At 42.2% G+C, this 21027-nt stretch overlaps 1 protein-coding gene across 3 annotated transcripts; it reads right to left on the reverse strand.

Moving 5' to 3' along the window:
- Window positions 1–6: 6 nt before the first annotated feature.
- On the reverse strand, window positions 7–19699 carry mtg (mind the gap). Of its 3 annotated transcripts, none has more exons than XM_011147737.3 (8): window positions 19422–19699; window positions 9559–9693; window positions 6318–6436; window positions 3784–4218; window positions 3123–3377; window positions 1713–2026; window positions 1403–1583; window positions 7–592 (listed from the first exon to the last, which is right to left on the reverse strand). In XM_011147737.3, exons 1-8 carry the CDS (start codon window positions 19459–19461, stop codon window positions 326–328), a joined length of 1746 nt encoding a protein of 581 aa, XP_011146039.1. In that variant the 5' UTR covers window positions 19462–19699; the 3' UTR covers window positions 7–325. The 3 variants fall into 3 exon arrangements, with proteins under 3 accessions (XP_011146039.1, XP_011146040.1, XP_019698732.1); XM_011147738.3 differs by having other exon boundaries at window positions 8–592; window positions 1403–1580; XM_019843173.2 differs by lacking the exon at window positions 9559–9693 and having other exon boundaries at window positions 10–592; window positions 19422–19698.
- Between the last annotated feature and the right edge of the window lie 1328 nt (window positions 19700–21027).

Genomic DNA, 21027 nt, shown 5'->3' on the forward strand with positions numbered 1-21027 from the left:
CACCCATTGCACCTTCATCTCTTTCTCGTCGCTTCGCGCCAATCTCAACGATGGGAGACCGAAAGGGAGAGGAAGAGGATTTTACGCGAAAATGTTACAAGTTATTATTCAACAACCAGACGAACCAGAATTTGTACTATTTACAATGTTTCTAAATTAAAGGTCTACTCTTACTATCGCCTGCGAGTAAAATAAATTATATATATATACAGCCTCTCGTCGCGCGCGACAGGAGCTTCAAACTAGATGAGACGTTGCATTTTGGAGACGAGACAGTCCCCGAACGTCTAGATTCTAACAAATCTTTGATTTGATTTCGCTCGCTTCATGAACTGTCCTCTTCGCTCGCTTCGTCCGCGTTGCTTGTACCGTTGTCGTGATTTTTGTACGCCGAGAAGAACGCCAAGGCCTTCATCAGCTGATAGCTCTTGCTGATGGGTATATTACTGTCGTACAAGCTCTTCGAGGCTTTGCAGTCCACGTAGAACCACCAGTTGCACTTGAGGATCGTTTGGTCGAACAGGGTTGACTCGGGGCACAAGAAGCTCTTCATGATCAGACCGTCGTCCGTCAGTGCACAAACGTGGAACACCTGAAAACTCACGAGATGTTATAAATTACTCTGATCGCCGAATTATTTTGTTTCGTTCTTCTTTAAACTTTTCTAATCATATCTTGGATGACTTTGAGATTTTTACATCGAGAGAATTTTCCAAACTTGTACAACATACGTGTTTAAATATTTTGCAATTATTGGCAACTATTTTGCAAATATTTTTATCTAAAGGCGTATGCATCGAAATTTCCTCTGATTCAATTAGTTGAACGAATTTTTCGCGAATTATTATTTCTCGATATTCTTCAGGTTTCGTAATATTATTTACGGAGTGTTTATATATATATATATATATATATACACAGGGTGTCTTAAAGATACTAGAACCCCCGGATAATTTTGCAGGATCAAGTTTTCATGAAAAACTTTAAATACAAAAGTTGTAGAAAATCGAGTAACGGACTTGATGGTGACCTTGAATTTGACCTTGACCATGACCTTCAAGGTCATTTGAAGGTCAACTTGCGTTTTTTAAATGGGAACCTCTATTTTTTATTATATTGTTTTTTTCCTACCAATTAATTTGAACAACTTTTGTCTAAAACATTTTTTTATTTGCCTAATATTTTTTGAGATATTTGAGGAAAATTTGATAATTTTTTCAACATTTAACTTACGATATCTTGCTAACTATTTGTTGGAAGAAAAAGTGGCACTAGACTTTTCTACTCTATTTAATCTCAAGAATATATTGTTATAATAGCGCCCTAACTTTTATTAACTTACCGACTTTTGGAAATTTCAAAATCATCTAATTAACAAAAATAACATATATAATAGGTTCACCATGCAGCCGAGGTCCTCATCGGCGTAAAGACCCGGAAAGTGCTTTTGGTCGCCGCAATAGAAGCTCGTGTCGGGCAGATCGACGCGACTTGCAAAATTGTCGTCGAAGTTCTTGTCGTATCCTACAGGATAGTACTCTCGCGGTGCGTTCATCACCTTCGTAGCTCCGGAGTTGTATCTGCTGAGCACAAAGTGAGACATTTATTTTCGTCCATCTCGTGCAAAGTGATACTCTGTATCCTTGCAGTTGGGTAATTTGTTTAAAACGGAAATTAATCAAGCTTGCGAAAGTCGAACGGGCGTATCTTACTTTTTAAGAGGCGCCGCTGTAGTCGTCGTCGTGCTGCTCGTCGTGGTCGTTGGTCCTTGCTGCTTCTTGAGGATCTGCTGTTGTTTCAGAAGAATCGCCGTCTCCAACGCCTCTAGAGTAATGTTACTCGCCTCAGCGAGGGTCTTCAAGGAAGTTTCCATACCTTGGATGGGAGCCAAAGAGGGTATATTGATGGTCTGTCGTTTATCGTTGTACTGAAAAGGTAACGATTGGCCGTTTTCAGATACAGGCTGCAGCGAAAGTAGAGTCATCTCATTCACCGAAGCAGCCATTTCGTCGCTTGGCAGAGGTAGCTGCGCGAGAAAAAATAACAATTAATAACTAACAAATGAGCATAATGCATTATCGGAATTTGCTCGCGAATAATATTTGGTTATTCGAGCAAAACATTTTAGAGTTTTCGAGTATGTACCGTGTACATACAGGGTCTGCCAAAAGTTCCGGAACAGCTAATTATTTCAAAAAATAATGATTGTTTAAGACAATGTTTGAAACAAAAGTTGTAGGGCTTAAAAAAAGCTATCAGATATTGATAATTGTTTGACCTTGGAATGATCTTGAGAAACGTTATCAAGGTCGACATAAAAATCTTAAATGTAAACCAATTTTTTATTACACTATCTTTTTCCATTCCATTAATTAATTTGAACAACTTTTGTCTGGAATATTTTTTTATTTGCTTAATATTTTTTGAGATATTCAAGGATAACTTGGTAACTTTTTCAATATTTAACTTACGATATCTCGCTAACTGTTTGTCGGGATAAAAAATGGTACTAGACTTTTCTATTCTACATGGTCTCAAGAATATATTGTTACAATAGTGCCCTGACTTTTGTTAATTTGATGATTTTGAAATTTCGAAAGATCCATAAATTAATAAAAAATAGAGCATTATTTTATCAATATATTCTTGAGATCAAATAAAATAGAAAAGTCTAATACTATTTTTTATCCCGACAAACAGTTAGCGAGATATCGTAAGTTAAATATTGAAAAAGTTACCAAGTTATCCTTAAGTATCTCAAAAAATATTAGGCAAATAAAAAAATGTTTCAGACAAAAGTTGTTGAAATAAATTGGTGGAAAAAGACAGTGTAATAAAAAATTGGAGTTTATGTTTAAGATTTTTATATCGACCTTGATAACGTTCCTCAAGGTCATTCCAAGGTCAAACAATTATCAATATCTGATAGCCTTTTTAAAGCCCTTTTGTTTCAAATATTGTTTTAAATAATCATTATTTTTTGAAATAATTAGCCGTTCCGGAACTTTTGGCAGACCCTGTATTATGTTGTTAAGATTCAAGTAAAAGGAAGGATAATTTATTAAAAAGATAGAATCACGAGAGAGTGAGACTGAGTGAGTGAGGGAGGTCAATGTAATCACCTGTACCTGGCTGTAGTCATCTTTCGATACCTCGTTGTCAGAGTCTTGCAGCAAAGTGCCACTGTTGCTGATTCTGTCCGTGATTTTTGCCGATGACGGTGGCATTGCGACGAAAGGCGGCAAAGCACCGTTCAATGAGGCCATATTAGTCGCTGTCTTGGACGACGGAAGAGCGTCGACCTCGACCACCTGACCGCCTGACGGGATCGCGGCTACGATATTGGGCAGCTTCGGCACTGTTATCACTTGAGGTTGCTGGGAAATACACACAAACTGAGTTTTGGAAATACAAAAGAGAGTGGAAGGGGTTCCAAAAATCATCGCTGATTTCATTCGATTGGAGGTAATTCCGTAATCAAGTGTAATTATCACGTTATAGAATCATCGTATTAGTACATCGATTGAAATAATAATCGAGCTTCTAATCGAGCTTCTACGATGGAAGAACATAATCTGGCATATTTTGTGGTCTAGAATTCTACTCTAAAGTCTACTTTAGTTCATGATGCGATAGTTTGGCTAATAAGAATTATGTGAACGTAATTCGCAATCCTCAGAAGATACTTGATATATCAACGTTAATCTTTAATAATCTGCAATTAATCACACCAGAGTAAGGAGGAGCTTGACGAGATAAAGTGAAAAGACAAAAAGACATTACCGAGTTCGCTTGGTCCGTTTTTCTCTGCAGCACCATGGATTGCGGCTGTTGCGCGAGCAATTGCTGTTGCCTCTGATGTTGCTGCAGCTTCTGCACCTGCTGTTGCCTCATGGCTTCCTGCTGCTGGAGTCGTTGCTGCTTCAGCACCTGTAGCGCCAATGCCTCCTGCTGCATCCTCTGTTGCTGCTTCAGCTTGGCCTCCTGGTGCATCCGTTGCTGCTGTTGGCGCAGGGCTGTTATTTCTTGCTGCACCAGCGGCTGCATCGCTGAAGTGCCTTGTTTGCCGATGGCTGTTGCGTTCTGCTGCACCACCAGCTTCTGGCGTTCAGGTTGCTGCGCCATCGGACGAGCCGCGCCGACCGGCAAGGGCTTAAAAGGCGGCACTACCGACCGGTTGTTCAGCGACGTCGTACGCGCGTCATCGCGATTGCTCGCCTGTGAAATCGACGGGTTATCACTCGGTTATCACTCGAGAGGAGAAACTCTCTTCAACTTTCAACCCTTCGAGCTTTCGGAGCACGGATGGCTGACTTCGGAAATGGCTTCAAATTACCGCGGTACTCGAAGATTGCCTTCTCGTTGCTCGCTTAAACGTCTCGTCGATTTAGCTAGACGCATAGCTAGTCGTGTAAACACAGCGCACGTGAATGCAGCCGGAGCGACATTCACGCACCAGTTACGGCAGGGCCGATATAGGCAATCAATTTGTGTTTTTTCGCGACGCTCGCGAGTACCGATCCATCTTATTCGAGCGTCGACCTAGATATTCCCCCGGAGATGACGCGGACAATACTTTGCCAATATCTTGCAGGCGTCTTTGCGCCAACGGTGCAATTTCTTTCCCGACGGAGAAACGTAATAAGTAAAAATGGGTGGCTCGTCAAACATTGTATTCTCGAACGCGATCGCCGGACTGATGTAGATTGTAACGGTATTTCTCCTTGACCGTATGAAAGTCGCACCGGCACAGAAAGTTCCGGACATTTATTGTGCACCCGGGAGATTTTGTCTTGCGTACAACACATCTTGTTTTTCATATAACTTTCTAACATTTCCCGCTATACTAGATTTTTATATAGCTGTATTAATAAATATTCATGATGAGGATTTCTCCTGACTTGAGAAACTAAGAAACTTAAGAAGTCAACTACGCACAAGTCGTCTAATTACAAAATACTATATCCTGCGATAAGCGGCGCTTTTAAAATATCGGTTACAAAATGCCGATCTCCTGGCGCGTTTCTCTGACGAGGCGCGCGCGAAATGACACGTTTTATAAATCAGTTTAGTCAGTTATTAGCGTCGACTGTTATTAGCGCCGCACATATCCGCTCGACAGCGAGATCGCGACGAAGGAGCTTCACAGAAAGTCGACGCAATTAGATTGCATACCGAAGAATGAGCAGTCAAAGTGGTTTCTAGAGGGGATATATCAGTGCCATAAAAAACGAGCGCGAACGCTTTCACAGTTTCGCGCTGGTCCCTTTCTGGACTTTCCATGAGTCGTTTAGAGCATGGCTATCGTTTACGCAGCGATGCACGCTAAGCCGTTCGGCCCGAGAGTATCGAGCGCGAATATCTTGAGATGAGTATCGGCGCGGGAAGCGCCGACAAGGAAGGAAGTAGAAAAAGCGGGAAACAAAGCGCCTCGCACGCGTCAAACGAAAGTAAAACCATCGCTCTATTCGTTCGTTTCTCGAGTAGAAAAATTAATAAGACTCTGGTAAGGACCCGATTATTTTTCTCTAACATTAATCGGACCCTAATAGGGATAGAAAGACAAGGGTCCTATAATATGTGTAACAAATGGTTTATCGGGTCCTTGTGAGGAAATATTTTTATTATTGCTCGAATAAAAATATTCATTCTTTTCATTCCAAGAAATTTAGACTGTAATTTCTTTATTTCTTTATAACCTTGTTGGTATACGACAAGAATTTTTTATTCTAAAAATATAGCATACTTTGCAATAAAATATAACACATTCTTTAAACATAAAAATTCTGCTACAGTCTTTATTAAAGTTGCTGCATTTAAAAACGAAGGCAATACTAGAAAAATCCTTGGATGATTAAAAAATTTTTAAAAGAACCAGATAGAGCGTATCTACTAAAATGTTAATATTAAACTATGACAATTTCCAAAACATCCTTAAAAGATCCTTCTATGGCCCACATTAGTTTTCCATGTTAAAACGTTATTTCGTAAAATCTAAGGCATCCCTAAAAGATCCTTATTGGGGCCTGATGTGGTAATAGTGAGGCATCCCTTTTCAGGGCATCCTACTCTTATCGGGCCTTATCGGGGCCTTATGCTTCATGAGGATAGCTAACAATTTTTTGCTCGGGTTTATTTAATCGACTTTTCACGTATGATTCTCGCGATATGTATCTTTTAATTGGGATAAGCGCAACTGTTACATCACAATGTAAATGTGTAAAAATGCACGATTCGTATTCAAGGAAATTTTCATTTAGATGCGAAAAACTGGGCGATCGATTGAAGTTTCCGAGTTTGGCTCAATTTCCGCTTACCGTATTCGAAGGATTAAACGCGGACCCGTTGGCTCTGTTCGCTTGCACGCTCCTTCTCTTCGCACTCTCCAAGTTGGAAAGCGATTGGCTGAAGCCCAGCTCGTCCCCGACGGAGAATCCTATGGAAAGCGCGAGAGATTTAAATTATGTGGTCTTGATTGATTACATTATCTGCACGGTGGCGGATAGTGTTTTGTGATGAAGATAACACAGCGCAAACAAGCCTCGAATCTCGCTAATCTACAGGGAGAAGAAAGCAGCTTTGAAACGGAAGAGAAGCTTTCTAGGAAGTCGGCAGAGACGCGCGACGCAAAGTATAGTTGCGAGCAGGATCGGTTAGTCCACAGAAACCGCAAGCTTGAGACTCATTTCCGACGCACCGACCTTTACCCTGCCATTTTCATCCCAACGCTTTACTTCTGTAGTTATATTTGTACATAATTTAACACCCATGTGCGTACACACATACATATACGCAACATAATTCGCTCTCAGGACTTTCTATTTATTTTGCGTAAACTGAGCGCTCTTTATGCGCGTTTACGAAAGTTACTATAAATCTCTGTTGGCTCGTCTTTACACGAGTCAGAATTTTTGTCAAATACGCGCGCGGCGATACGTAAACATGATTGCTCTCGCGAAAGCAAGGCGATAAAACAGCAGTCACGCGCGCCTCAAAGACAACAGATATTGCGCAAGAGACATTGCCTCACTCGAACACCCTTTTACGCATTTTTACAACACCGATACTTTTTCGCTTTCGCACATGAAATGTATTTGCATCCTCGTCGAAGAGACGTTTCTTTATGATAATGAATGCACTGACTGTGAATGACTGTGTCAAGTCAAGGTGATGAATAAATCATCAGCGTCTCGCCCTTACTCGTTTAAACGTGGGAAACAAAAAAACAGACATCGCAAGAGTCAGTCGGAGGGCAAGACAGGTCAAATGATTACGCATCGTCATCCTTTTCCGTATCCTTTCGTCACAGTCGTATTCTCGATAGATAATAATTATATGGGTCACGCAATACCGGTTTTTGCAAGGCGCGTGCAAGGCGCGACAAAAATGCGAGGTGAACGCGACAAAATAGGGAAAAGGATGTGGAATTAAAAAGGATCTGAGAGAATAACAGTCAACACGAAGGGATCTATCGGTTCTTCCCGCGAGAAATGGATCGTGATTGTCCGTTGAGAGAGAAACACGGCGAAATGGTATCGCATGTCCTTCCTCTTCCTCTTCCCCTCCGCCTCCTTCGTAATAACATTCGTAATAATTAGAGAAAATAGGAAACGGCAAATAAAATTACATACGTCCGGCTCCGCAGTCGTTATGACATCGTGGACATCGTAGTCTCCTATTTTCTTCGGACACGCGCTTGTCGCATTTTTCACGTTTAAGGATACTTGGGCAACAATCGCATGCCGGCGACCCGTCGCGTGTATTCGCGCTTTTCGACACATTGACTCGCATGCATATAAATAACGTATCGGCCTGTGTGGGCAGTTTTTTCGAGTTATTCAAATCGTCTTATTTCTCAATCAGTCGCTGAAGATGCTCATTCGCGCATCTCAAAGACGAATCAGCGGGGACGTGAATCTCACGCAAATGTTAAAAGTTGCGCATAAAATTATATACAAAGCAGGTCACGAATAATTTAGAAAACTCGCCACTGCTATCGGTTATATACAGAGCGTTTTGCAATACACTTGCGAAAGGCACGTATGTCCGCATACGTGTATGTGTGCGTGCGTATGTGTATTCGAACAAAGTTCATACGATACGAGAACGCGAGAACTAGTTTAAGTAATTTTCGAGTGATAAAAGTCATTATTTGTTTTTCGAAACTGAGAGGACTTGTTGCGAGTTGTTTTAATCGCGAGTAAAAATCTTTCACGAGTGGAACAGTCGGTACGTTTAATAACGCATAACGTAATCCTCTCGCAGCAAATTATACGGGCAATTAGCTCGGCGCGTGTCATACAGACAAGTCGATGTAATTAATACTTTGGGGAAAGGAAGTTTTAACGAAGTGCATGCAAAGGCGAAAGCATTCCGATTGAAAGAGGGGATCGTCGAATCATTATTAATCACAAGATTTACATAAACGTATCGAATTACAGAGGAAGCCGGAAGGGTTGTTAACAAATTCAATTAATTAAACAATCTGAATTATACCATGTTTTCCAAAAGTAACGGACCCCCCTCCCTCCTATCTCAGAATCTATGCATTATAGGGAAAAATGACCCGAACAAAAGTTTTAGGGTTCATAAGTTCTGTTTTGTTTGCGACCTCAAATTTGACCTTGACCTCGATCTGACTGAAGGTCACTTGAAGGTTAACTTGCGTTTTTTAAATGGAAATCTCTATTTTTTATTATACTGTTTTTTTCTACCAATTAATTTGAACAACTGTTGTCTAAAATGTTTTTTTATTTGCCTAATATTTTTTGAGATATTTGAGGAAAACTTAATAACTTTTTCAATATTTAACTTACGATATCTCGCTAACTATTTGTCGGAAGAAAAAGTGGTACTAGACTTTCTTGCTTTATTTAATCTCAAGAATATATTGTTACAATAACGCTCTGACTTTTGTTAACTTACTGACTTTTGGAAATTTCAAAATCATCAAATTAACAAAAATCAGGGCACTTTCAAGTTTTCCCCGAATATCTCAGAAAATAATAGGCAAATAAAAAAATGTTCTAGACAACAGTTGTTCAAATTAATTGGTAAAAAAAAACAGTACAATAAAAAATAGGGGTTCCCATTTAAAAAACGCAAGATGACCTTCAAATGACTTTCAAGGTCGAGGTCAAGGTCAAATTTGAGGTCACAAAAAACAGAACTTTACGAACCCTAAAACTTTTGTTCGGGTAATTTTTTCCTATAACGCATAGATTCTGAGATAGGGCGGAGGGTCCATTACTTTTGGAAAACTTGATATATATTTAGTAGCTCAGACTTGTATTCATTTATTTTCTACCCAACTCGTCGATTAAAACGCCGCTATGCCACGGCTTGTCTCCGGCATTTCACAGAATAACTTCTTAAATGGGATTTTAACCGCGGGAAAATGTACTCGCCGCGGCAACTTCAGCGGCAATTGAAGAGTTTGCGATTTACCCGCCGATTGTCTCCTCGCTCCGTGATCGCGTCGAGAATCGTAAGGATCAACCGATCGGCCTACGAACGCGACGAGAACGCGATCGCGATCGCTCCCACGATTCAACTCACCCAGGCCGACGTAGCCCTTTACACCTCCGAGGTTTCGCACTCGGAAGAGGCCGGACTTTTTGAATGCGCAGTTTAGCACGAAACCAAAGTCCGACTGAAACACACACGTGCCTAGCGCCTCTCGCCACGTACATCCTGCAAGCAGAACCGGAAGAAACAGAGCCATGGATCGTTTCCTTGGATCCAGCGAGTCCGAAGTGGACGGCGTGTGACACGCGCCGTCAAGGCGGTCGCAACGGCTCGCGATGACCCGATCGGCACCGATCGCTCGCCTCAAGCGCTGCGTGTTACGCATTATTAATGCGACGACCGTCAAGCTCTTCGACTTTTCTCACCATGCATTTCTTACATCGATTCGCGCCCGGTCTCGGCTCGTTGCTCCTTCTCGCCGGCTGGCTGTGGGTTAAATACGAGAGATACCAAGGCTCCTGCGCGTTAATGAATAATGAATGTGAGTGATGTTAAGTTAACCGAAACTGCGCTCGCTCGAAAAGCGACTCGCTGGCGGTCGCGAGGGGCAGCCGAATAACTCGTGAGTCGCGAACGAGCGCGACTGATAACCGCGTGTTCTGTGCTACTGATCCGTCCTCGTCGCTCGACGTCACGTCTCCGGGAATTGAACTCTCGCGCTACATGATCGTGCGCGGATAAACGTGATATTGGGAGGACAAAAGGTTAGCGTCGACTCTTGCCGGTCTCAAGGATTCTTCTAATCTAGGGATCTTCCTTCGATTAAATATTTCTTTGTATTATTTAAAAAGAAAGTATTCTATTTGTAAAATAATTTTTCCCATATTCTCATATTCTAAACGAAGCCTTTTGCAGAAAAAGGATTCCTTTTTCGATTAAAGTGAACCATTCATTTGAAATTGATATTAGATATTAGATATTATTCTGCTTTCCTCTGTTATTTTAAGAAGACTTCCTCTTATATCAATTAATTTTTCTCTTATATGAAGTGGATATGTTGATTTGAATGTCGGCTTCTTTTGTTCAGTCATGCTCTACATGTTCCAGACATGAACGAAAAAATAACTATATGCTCATGGATCATGGATCAGAATATTTGGAACGTTTTTTAAAAAAAGTATATGTGTTGTTGTAACATATAACGAAGACAATTTACCTATATTGGATCAAATACAGTTTATAATCTTGCACGAATTTTTGCAAGAAATTAAATAATATATTCTTTCTTTCAACTATGTTTCATACAATTGGTTATAATGAGCTCCTTGTAGCTATGAAGTCTATAACAAAATTGATTGGACATTTATTTGTTATAATGATCTTATGTCATTCGTCCCTACTTATTGTAGAACTGGAGCCAGAAATACATCTATATACATATATATATATATATATATATTACTTTTCGCTGTATATTATAATAATTTTTTCAAATTAACTAGTATAACCAGTAAAAATAAAGTGCATTAAGAATAAATAATATCCTCTTGAAAAAAGATTAAATAATCTATGTACAAGAGGAAATTTATATTAATATCAATAAGATTTGCATTGTACATGTAATATATAATCCCTCTAACTTTAAGAATGATGTGTTTATAATATTTTTTTGTTAATCTTAGAGGAACTCTCTTAAGGCCATATATAAGAATAAAATCCTCCAAAATTTAAATGATTCCGCTCGTTCTGCAATTATTTTTTTTTGGCTGTCGTAATCGAATGCGATCGACTTGCGTCGACAGCTTCTGATTAACTTGTAATACATCCCGAAGACAGATACTTTCTATTATAACTTAATAAATCACCTTTCGTTTCATTCAATTGCGCGGAATAAATTGCCAATCATCGGGCATATCTTATCAGGCAGACGTTCATGATCCTCGCGATGCAAACCTCAAGTGAGGGACACGAGCAGGTCGAGCACTTATATTAATGGAATCTTTCCAACCTCCTTCCACGAAGATTGGCCGACAGCGAGAGTTCAAAGATGAGTAACTCCGTTGTCGTCGATGACGAGGAAATAATAGCGGTTTATGTCCAAGCGTTTTCTCTTTGTCTAGGCAAAGTAGCAATAAACGCTTGTAGGCCAAATGTCGTTAAATCGCCTATCAAATAGGCTGTGTGGTTCTCCAGCTTGCTAGCTGCGGTTTCTACGACTGCCCTCTCTAATAATTTATTCCCACCATAATCGCGACACGCATCGACGGCAAGCTTCTCAGCAACCGTGTGTCAAGTCGCGGGCACACTAATAAAATATATAACCGCTTTAGTTATGCTTTTCTCCATCTTATCTACACCCGACTCTCTTACCGATTGAATATTTTATTATATGTTGCGCGTTACGTGGGCGCGCTCGGCACGATTGCGACGAAACAATCAATGCGCATTAATCACGCGAATGAAATCGGTACCGCTTGTACGAATGGCTGTTCCAAACTTCGCGAACCGGGACTTCTGGGATTTGTTGAAGGAACGTTCGCCGGATCCGAGGCGTGCCGACGGGCCATAGCCTAGTGACCCACTTGAAGGCTGACTAAACGCCCTGTCGTTGACCGAGCGCGAAGCGTTGCGCGGCTACCGTGCGGCCGCGAGTGCTTCCTTGCCGAAATGCTGAAAGCTCCCCTTGGCTCTTTCTGTGACATTTAACCGGCGGATCTCCGGGAGAAATCTCCAATAACCATTAATCGCGCCTACTTGTAAATCACCGCTCGGTTTTCGCCGTGAAAGCCGCGATACGCACCGCGTGTCCTCGCGACTGAATCGGCTAATTGTGAAAAAAAGGAAGGAATATCGCGGAAAAAATAATTAACCGTCCATAAATCATACTCGCGGGCTGCACAGAGAGGGTCGACAGTCGAGATATCGTTCCTCTCCCTTCCCAATTAGCCCGGCCACCGGATAGGGATTAATAAAACTCCGCGAAAGAGGAATTATGCAGACGGCGTACGCGCTGGAGGGCACAAATTGCCGTATAGCGGGCAAATGAGATTAATAATTACAGCGGGGACGGATTATTAATACTGTTTCGTTCTCCGCTGACGAACTTTGTCATTACCACGAATATTGCGCGGCCAAAGAGAGAGAGAGAGAGAGAGAGAGAGAGAGAGAAAGAGAGGTGGACGGACGGCGACCGAAACGCGATCGGTTCTCTTCTCGCTCCAGATTCATTATACAATCGTGTGTCGCATTGTTGTGGCACACAAAACCCCGCGGGACGAGCGGCGTTTCATAATGCGGGAGATTACCTGAGGGTAGAAATTTTGTCGTTCCGGTTCGCTTCCCGGTGGGCGAATCCCGGATTCTCCTTCTTTTTTATCCTCTTCCAAAACGTCGCCGGTAATGACGCATCGCGTGTGCGTCACTCACGACGGTGAAAAGCGAAAGAAATCGAACCGGCAGAATTTCACCGTGACACGTAAATTGGTCGCTACTTATAAATATCCGGTCGTTCTATTGGACGTAACGCTTGGCCGCGCGCTCGGTCGAGTCGCTCGTTTACGTTTATACGTTCGTACATCGCGATAATGAGAGGCGACGAGAGATAATTATCCCGGGGGATTTGGGAGATCCGACGTGAAGAAGAATATTGTGCTGCACTACGCTCTTGTCCGAACAAATAAAACTTCGCTCCGACATTTTCTCTTCTCGTCCAAATTTATTCCGGAATAACAGCGCACGTTCGCAACATCATCGATATTCCAGAGAGATCGGACAGTCTGCACGCTTTTAGCCTGTAGCGGATGAAGAAATGTCAGCGAGACAAATTGCGCTCTTTCGGCGCTGTTTTAAGAAACGTTTTAATTAGATGACTGGTATTTCCAACAGACCGGCCCATTCGCGCGTTATTTTCATAGATGAGTCAAAATGGGAACGAGATGACTGTGGCCGGTGTGCAGATTCCGGCCTATACTTTCACTGTCCCGCTCTTCTGACTGAGGTGCCTGATGTAACCCAGTCACGACACAATTCTGCGCAGTTACATAGAGTCCTACGAGCGACGGCAAAGTTCACTTTTCTCACTTTAAACGGGATCCTCGCTGCCGAACGACATAATAATGGTCGCAGACGAGCGAACCGTAAGATACTTTCCCGCGACTGACCTTCACCTTGACTGCCGCCGCCGCCGCCGTCGCCGTCGACCGACATTGTTACCCCATTGTCCTCGCTCCGTTATCAAAACGGTTCACGGGTAACGGAATGGGAGGAAAATCATCGACGTCTAGAAAGCGACACCGGCAATCCTCGACGGTCAAGCTGAACGTCCTCGACTTTAGCCGAGTGTACACGGCAATCTATCGCCGGCGGTGGCTAATCGCTGATCAAGGCAAAACCGCTGATCTATCGGAGGAAAGTGGAACATTCGATCCTTCGGAATAACTGCGCTTTTTATTGTCTTTTTATCACGCGTGTGAAGGCACGCTGCTTCGCGACGCGAGATAAATCGCGGGCACGTTATCTGACTTCTTCTTTGCTAAATCTCTTTTTTCCGATACCGAAGGTGGGAAGGCCGAGCTTGAAAAGGAGAGATACAACGAATGCGCGTGTCCGAAGTGCAAATCTCGCGTATGACATTGTTGGATGCCGTTAAATAGAAAGCGTGCGTGTAGAGATGAAACATTTACATAGACACCGTGGCCTAATTCTCTCGAAACAGGTTCAACGAATTTTGCGCAAGAATTATTGGCAGAAACGATCGAGGCTATCCTTTCGAGGAAACCTAAATTCGACGGGATATAGCCGACCACCGAAATCATTCGTAAAACTTTCTCCTATTTTCGCGGCGCGGGCCGCTTCATGGGTTCCTAATGAAAGTTCGGCTGCGTATGAATAGAGAAGAAACGAACACCGATTGATCGTAGAAACATGTTGAACTGGAACACCAAGAAAAAAAAAGAATTTCAGAACAAGCGCAATCATTTAAATTTTAGAGGATTTTATTCTTATATATGGCCTCAAGAGGATTCCTCTAAGATTAACAGGAAAATATTATAAACACATTTTTAAAATTACTCTTAAAGTTAGAGAGATTATACGAGATTATATGTATAATGCAAATCTTGATTTTAATATAAATTTCCTTTTATACTCAGATTATTTAAGGATTTTTTTTAGGAAGATTATTATTTATTCTTACTGTACTTTATTCTTACTGATTATATTAGTTAATTTGAAAATAATTATTATAGTATATAGCAAAGAATAATGTATATATGGATAAACTTTTGGCTCTAGTTCTACAATAAGTAGGCACGAATGACATAAGATCATCATAACAAATAAATGTCCGATCAATTTTGTTATAGACTTCATAGCTACAAGGAGCTCATTATAACCAATTGTATGAAACATAGTTAAAAGAAAGAATATATTATTTAATTTCTTGCAACAGATTATAAACTGTATTTGATCAAATATGGGTAAATTGTCTTCGTTATATGTTACAGCAACACACATACCTCTTTTAAAAAACGTTCCAAATATTCTCCATCCATGAGTATATAGTTATTTTTTCGTTCATATTTGGAGGTAGAGCATGACTGAACAAAAGAAGCCGACATCTAAATCAACATATTCCTCTTCATATAAGAGGAAAATTAATTGATATAAGAGGAAACTCTCTTGAAATAAGAGAAGAATAATTAAAATAATATCTAAAGTCGTCTAATAAATTTTAGACGAATGGTTCGCTTTAATCGCTTTATCGAAAGAGGAGTCCTTTTTCTGTAAAAGATTTCGTTTAGAATATAAGACTATGAGAAAAATCACTTTTTCAAATAGAATACTTTTTTGGGTGAACGTCGCTAATTTCATAACGACTCCGGTATCTTAGATAAACGTATTCAACGCATACGAGGGACCTCTCGAGGGAGCAATGTTCCTCTCGGCGAACAATAACTGCTGACTGCCGCTGTTAAATACGGATAGCCAGCGGCAAAAAGGCCGCAGCGCGTTTTGCAATGGACGAAAATCGTGTGATCTTCAGCTATCCTTAAACTCGTCGGAATGGCAAAATTCGTAGTCTTCCTTCTCGACTCGTCCTGACATCCTGACATCGGTTTTGATATATGTCTGATAAAATCGCTTCACCTGACAGTCGCCATGAATGTCCTCGCGCGCTTTTAATCGTGCGTTACGTCACATCTAATGTAAGGTTCACTTTGTATTACGTGGAAGAAGGAGATTTACACGTAACGACGCTGGTGTCTTGACGGTAGACGGGTCCGTCTCTTTTTTTCTTTCTCTGTCTCCTTGTTGCTCTTCTCAAGAACGATCGACGATATGCGATTACAGTTGTAAAAAAGTGTAGTCGGCGTCGATCCCTTTCTCTCTGCGATCGCTTTCAATCGCGTTCGTCCGCGCAGCGATTGAAATTATGTACTTTCGTCTCGACGCGGACGCGCTGCTCCAATTTTTTCCATTCTACATTCCGCGATGCGCGTGCTCGTATCCGATATTTTCGCACTTTCTATCCTGCATCACTGAGCAAGTCAATGACAATACTTGGATGCACAAGCCCGGCGATTCTCGACCCATCGACCGCGGGTTATGCGTTTTGTTATGCGCAAAGCATCGCGTAAGGCAAGTTTCGTTATGTGAACTTCTTTCGAAACATTTAATGCTACTTTGGGATATCAAGTCGTACAATGATCAGATTTTTCCCAGCGACGACGCTGAGGAACTTATCAACTTCCCTGGATAATTTCAATAACACTCAAGCCAAGAGCGAGATAATTGTATTTACGCGCGAAGCAAATGTGTAAAGATTGCTACAAATTGAATGTCGGGCAAATTCTGTAAAAATGTCTGAATCGAATATTTCATTTTTTTACAATAATCACCGATAGTACGCTGACGTGAAAGTTCTCAGACTGCGATTTGTTGCTTGTTTCTCATCGAATGACGATACAGTCAGTCGTAAAACGTACGTTGGTCTGCGCAACGTTTTCTCGCAATGCATCGTGAAACAGATCGTGAAACGGTTAATCGATGAGAAGAGGCTACTTCACGGATGACCATAGAATTGTTATCATTATTTACATTATGTACACTTGTTAGATATGTAATATATACATCGATTGTGTGGTCTCGATTACTTCCGTTCTATTTTACGGCTTGGGCAAAAACTGCATGAGAGAGATTATGCGTATTCGTCTTTATCTTACACACGCGTACTTTTTACAAAACTCCCCGAGGATATTGTACAGAGACTGTCGCGCTGTTAACGTTATTATTATTTACAGATACCTCTCAAACTGCCAGTTGTGTTATGAATAGGGTTGCAACGATTTCTCAAAATATCGATAACGATATTATCGTCACTCAGAACCATCGATAACGATAATATCGATAATTTTGAAAAATATCGATATTTATATCGATATTTATATAGAAAAATGTATACACATAGGGGTATGCATATAAAGGGTATGCACGAAAAATTTGAAAAGATCTTTTAAAAATTTTTATCTTCATATAATTTATTGTCGTATTCTTATTAGAAAATATATAATGAACCGCAGTCGTTTGCCGGAGATCACCACATATATGGAGCAGGAGATCTATTACGGTTCAACGATTGAGGTGGAAATGATAAAAGTGAGCGAATTTACTAGACATCGAGCAATTACATAATATATATTCTAGTGTGAATTCACTCACTTTTGTAATTTTCATCCCGGTCATAGAACCGTAATAAGTCCCCAGAGCTGTAACTCTGAAAAATACGAAAGTCAGTAAAATTCATATCGATATGTCGATTTTATCGGAGACCAAAGAATATCGATAAATATTCGGATATTTGCCTCTCGATATATCGATATTTCGATATTATCGACTTATCGTTGCATCCCTTTTTACGAACAAGCCGAGCGCTGCCCACTCGTGTGATATTCGCCGAGAATTCGTCTCGTTCGCGCGACCTAGCGCGCGTTCTCCAAAGAAATACTTTCCCCCGGAAATTCCTCGCTCGTGATCGACCGTCGCATTCTTCCCGCTTGAAAATCTCTCGAAAAAGGAGGAAAGTTCCCTCGCAACGGTGAATTAATATCATCAAGATCCGTTCGGCGATCTTGACAGCGGCGCGGAGTGAGTGCGATGCACCGCGGTATCGGCCGGCAAGAAAGCGCGGCTGCTCTTCACAATGCGTAACCGCACATCGCAGTCACGCTCAGATCATTCTTCCGAACAGCACCGTGAAATTACGGAAAATTATTTCTCTCCTCCTTCTTGCACGCGTGGCACGCGCGCACGTAAGTATAACGCGAACTTTCCGCGGGGCATGTGGCCGCACGCGCGCCGCGCAAGACACGTCGGCAACAAGACACGGAGACCCACATATTTACACAAAACGCTGTCGCCCGACAGCGAGAGATTTCCCCGCCCGGCGAGGAACGAGGCTATTAGTACAGTAAGAAAGAAGTATCGCCGAGGAATTAATCGATCGAGGGGAGCAGCGTGAGAATAAGTGCAGCGAGTCAGTCGAGGATGTAGAGAGACATCGGAGTCAATAGCACAGAATAAAATTATGCGATTCATACAAGGCGCAGTACTGTGTGTATGTGTGTGTGTGTGTGTGTGTGTATGAAACGAAAAGAGAGAATAACAAAACGAGAGAAAGGCCCAGCAACCTGCAATCGCCCAGTAAGAAAAGTCGACGGCTTTTTCGAACGGGAAATCGGTTTCCAAACGCGACCTTAACGCGCGCGCGCGGTCTCTCTCTCTCTCTCTCTCTCTCTCTCTCTATCTCTTTCTCGCTCGGCAGCGTTTGTTTAACGGTGCACGCAGACACCAAGAGCGAAGTAATTTAGCAAGAATTGAGTAATATTCTCAGTTGGGTAATATTCCAAGTTCGTGCGTAAATTTCTAGATGATTGTAGACTTGTGTTTCTAGCAGCGCGAGTGAGACAGATTGCCGGAAAGAGAAACGCACGAGCGCGGTGCTTAAATTTATATAAACAATCACAAATGTACAGAACCTGTAAATGGCAACCGTACGCAAATGTAGTCTATATATATATATATATATATCTCATTTTTACAGCGTCGTTTGAGCAAAAGAAAAAAAAGGAAAAAGAAGAATGAATAATGGCCGTTACGACTCAGTCATGCGTGCTCGCGTCGGGTTTGAAAACCGATTTATACATATCAGGGGCATATTTAATGAAGATCTACATTCTCCTATCGTATCGAACGATTGAACAACGTTTTATCGCGTATGCACTATTATGCAAGGGTACAAGGTCTCATTTTTCATGTTAATATTAAAACCTGATTAAAACTTGATGTATAGATATCCAGTCAATGTCAGCATATCTCGCGTTGATGTAACAAACGACTATTGATACTCGAAGCGGATTTCGCGATCGCACATTCTCAATCGCTCGATCGACGCGAACTGCACCCCCAAAAATGTAGTCAAAGTGAAGACGCTTCGCCAACGCAGATACCGATGTGACAAAGGCGATTTTCACATCGCGCTTCTGCACACCGATATCTATCGTCAGCTGTGCGTTTTCGTCTCTTCATGTCTCTTCGCGGCAAGAAGTGACGTAGCTAAGAAAACGGATTTATTAGTTTGGTGAAATTTCCGATGAGGAAACTTGAAGATTTGTATGGCACTTTAATGACTTAAATTAATTCGCGGTTGTTCTAAAATTATGATAAGACGATCGAAATATCTCACAATATAGAGGTGGAAACAAAGTTTTACGTCGCTGAGGAACATCGACTTCAAGTTTCCTCACAATTCAACCGAGTTCGACCGAGAACTTTACTCTGGCGTGCGTTTCATCTTCGTATATTTTCCACCAAAATACCGGAGCGCTCTCGTGATAAGACTGTTGCTAAATGAGCCGTCAGCCACGTCACTCTCGGCCACGAGACGAGTCACTCACCGACGACCACGAAGAGGAACAATGTGGTGGCGATCTTCATCGTCGCCGATCCAGTTTTGCTCGCCGCGAAGGACTCGACAAAGAGAGAAATGATCCTCGTGAAGCGACCCTGATAGCCACCGGTTCTCGCAGCAGCGACCGATCGAGTGAGCAGCGAGCTCGATGAATCGAAGGGACCACGCGAGCAGAACTTGTTGGCAAACCGACCGGTCCTGGTTGCGAGCGATCGACGATGGTCGACGGGAAAACGTGCGACAAGTTACACGATCTCGAGGATACTAATAGCGCATGGACATGCTCGGCGAAGGTGAGCACGCGGGGCACTTTCAGACTTCATCTGGTTCCCCAGGGCTGCTTGCGGATCGGGGCCTTACGCACGTTCTCCTTCCACGTGATGTCTTACGCGCTGTTGTTGCTTACGTACCTGCCACTTTGCCGATCGACTATGAAATGCCGAAACGAAACGTGGATTTTGTGCATTTCACGTGCTCGGTAACTCGATAATACAATTCTTCGGACTTGCTTGAGAAATCGTCTGTGATAATTTCTTGATGCACAGCTCCAGAGAGCCACATCGGCGCGAACTCTCAAGAAAACTAGCCAACTTAAATTTGCGAAAAGGAGAGATCTCACGAATTGACTGAGTCCAAGAGGACGCGTCCGAGTGTCTTGAACCCTCGTTGATCGAGTTTGGATTTTCCTTTGAGAGATTGGGTGCGAAGTAAGGGGAGACCCACTGGGTGAGAATAAGCCGTCCCTGTATGCCCCACCTGGGCCTCACCGAGAACGGCCCGTTCACGGAACAGGTCCGATGCACGCGCAGCACGGAGTTAAATCCTGGCAAGGTGCCGGTGACCCACTCGGACGAAACGATAACGGGACTGACGTGCGTCCATTCAAAGACGGCCAAATCGATCGCGCGCTGATTGAACTTTTCATTCGGGAAATCTTGTTTAGGCGTCAGCCACGTTCTTCTGCGGATGTAAAAACTACCGATTGATTTCAAATGCGCCTTTACACCTCAAGGTAAAAAAAATGGATGAATAAATCCCCCTTGCTTTTAAATAAAAAAAGATACTTTTAATGCGCGAAGATAAGATCAGAGTCATATTCAACGTTAGCGCAAAGTAAAAAGTGGAAAAGCTTTTGTTTCGGCCGCATGAAAGTGTTAGTTAGATCAAGCGATGTAATAAATCGGAAAGCAAAATATAATTGGATTCAGTTAGATTTTATCGGTCTCACGTTTTCAAGTTGCCAACAGTAGATCTAATAAGCAGAAACTATTCGGTCGGTTGCAATCTATGACATAATGCACTTCGTTGCGCTGATTTTCCGACGAAATCGCGCGTCTCACGCACTGACCGCGGAGGAGGAGGAGGAGGAGGAGGAGGAGGAGGAAGAGGAGGAGCTTGGAAAGAGGTGCTTGATCGCGAGAAAACTGAACGCATCATCGGAGATTCGCGTGGCGTGAGATTTACGCGTTGGCGGAAGATCCTTCTTCAAGGCGAGAGGCAGGTTTCGTCGGATGCAGCATGCACTTTCATCCGGTTGTGTCGTTCGTTGAAGTTACTATAATGCACTTGACCACGTGATGGCCGACAGTAGG

Source organism: Harpegnathos saltator, unplaced genomic scaffold (genome assembly GCF_003227715.2).
Source record: "Harpegnathos saltator strain DR-91 unplaced genomic scaffold, Hsal_v8.6 scaffold381, whole genome shotgun sequence".
Lineage (NCBI taxonomy): Eukaryota > Metazoa > Arthropoda > Insecta > Hymenoptera > Formicidae > Harpegnathos > Harpegnathos saltator.

Coding starts and splice junctions, on each gene's coding strand:
- mtg (XM_011147737.3), bottom strand. CDS start 19,461: ATGAAGATCGCCACCACATTGTTCCTCTTCGTGGTCGTCG. Junction 6,437..9,558: donor AAAGGGCTACGTCGGCCTGG/GTGAGTTGAATC, acceptor CGCTTTCCATAG/GATTCTCCGTCGGGGACGAG. Junction 3,378..3,783: donor AAACGGACCAAGCGAACTCG/GTAATGTCTTTT, acceptor TGTATTTCCCAG/CAACCTCAAGTGATAACAGT.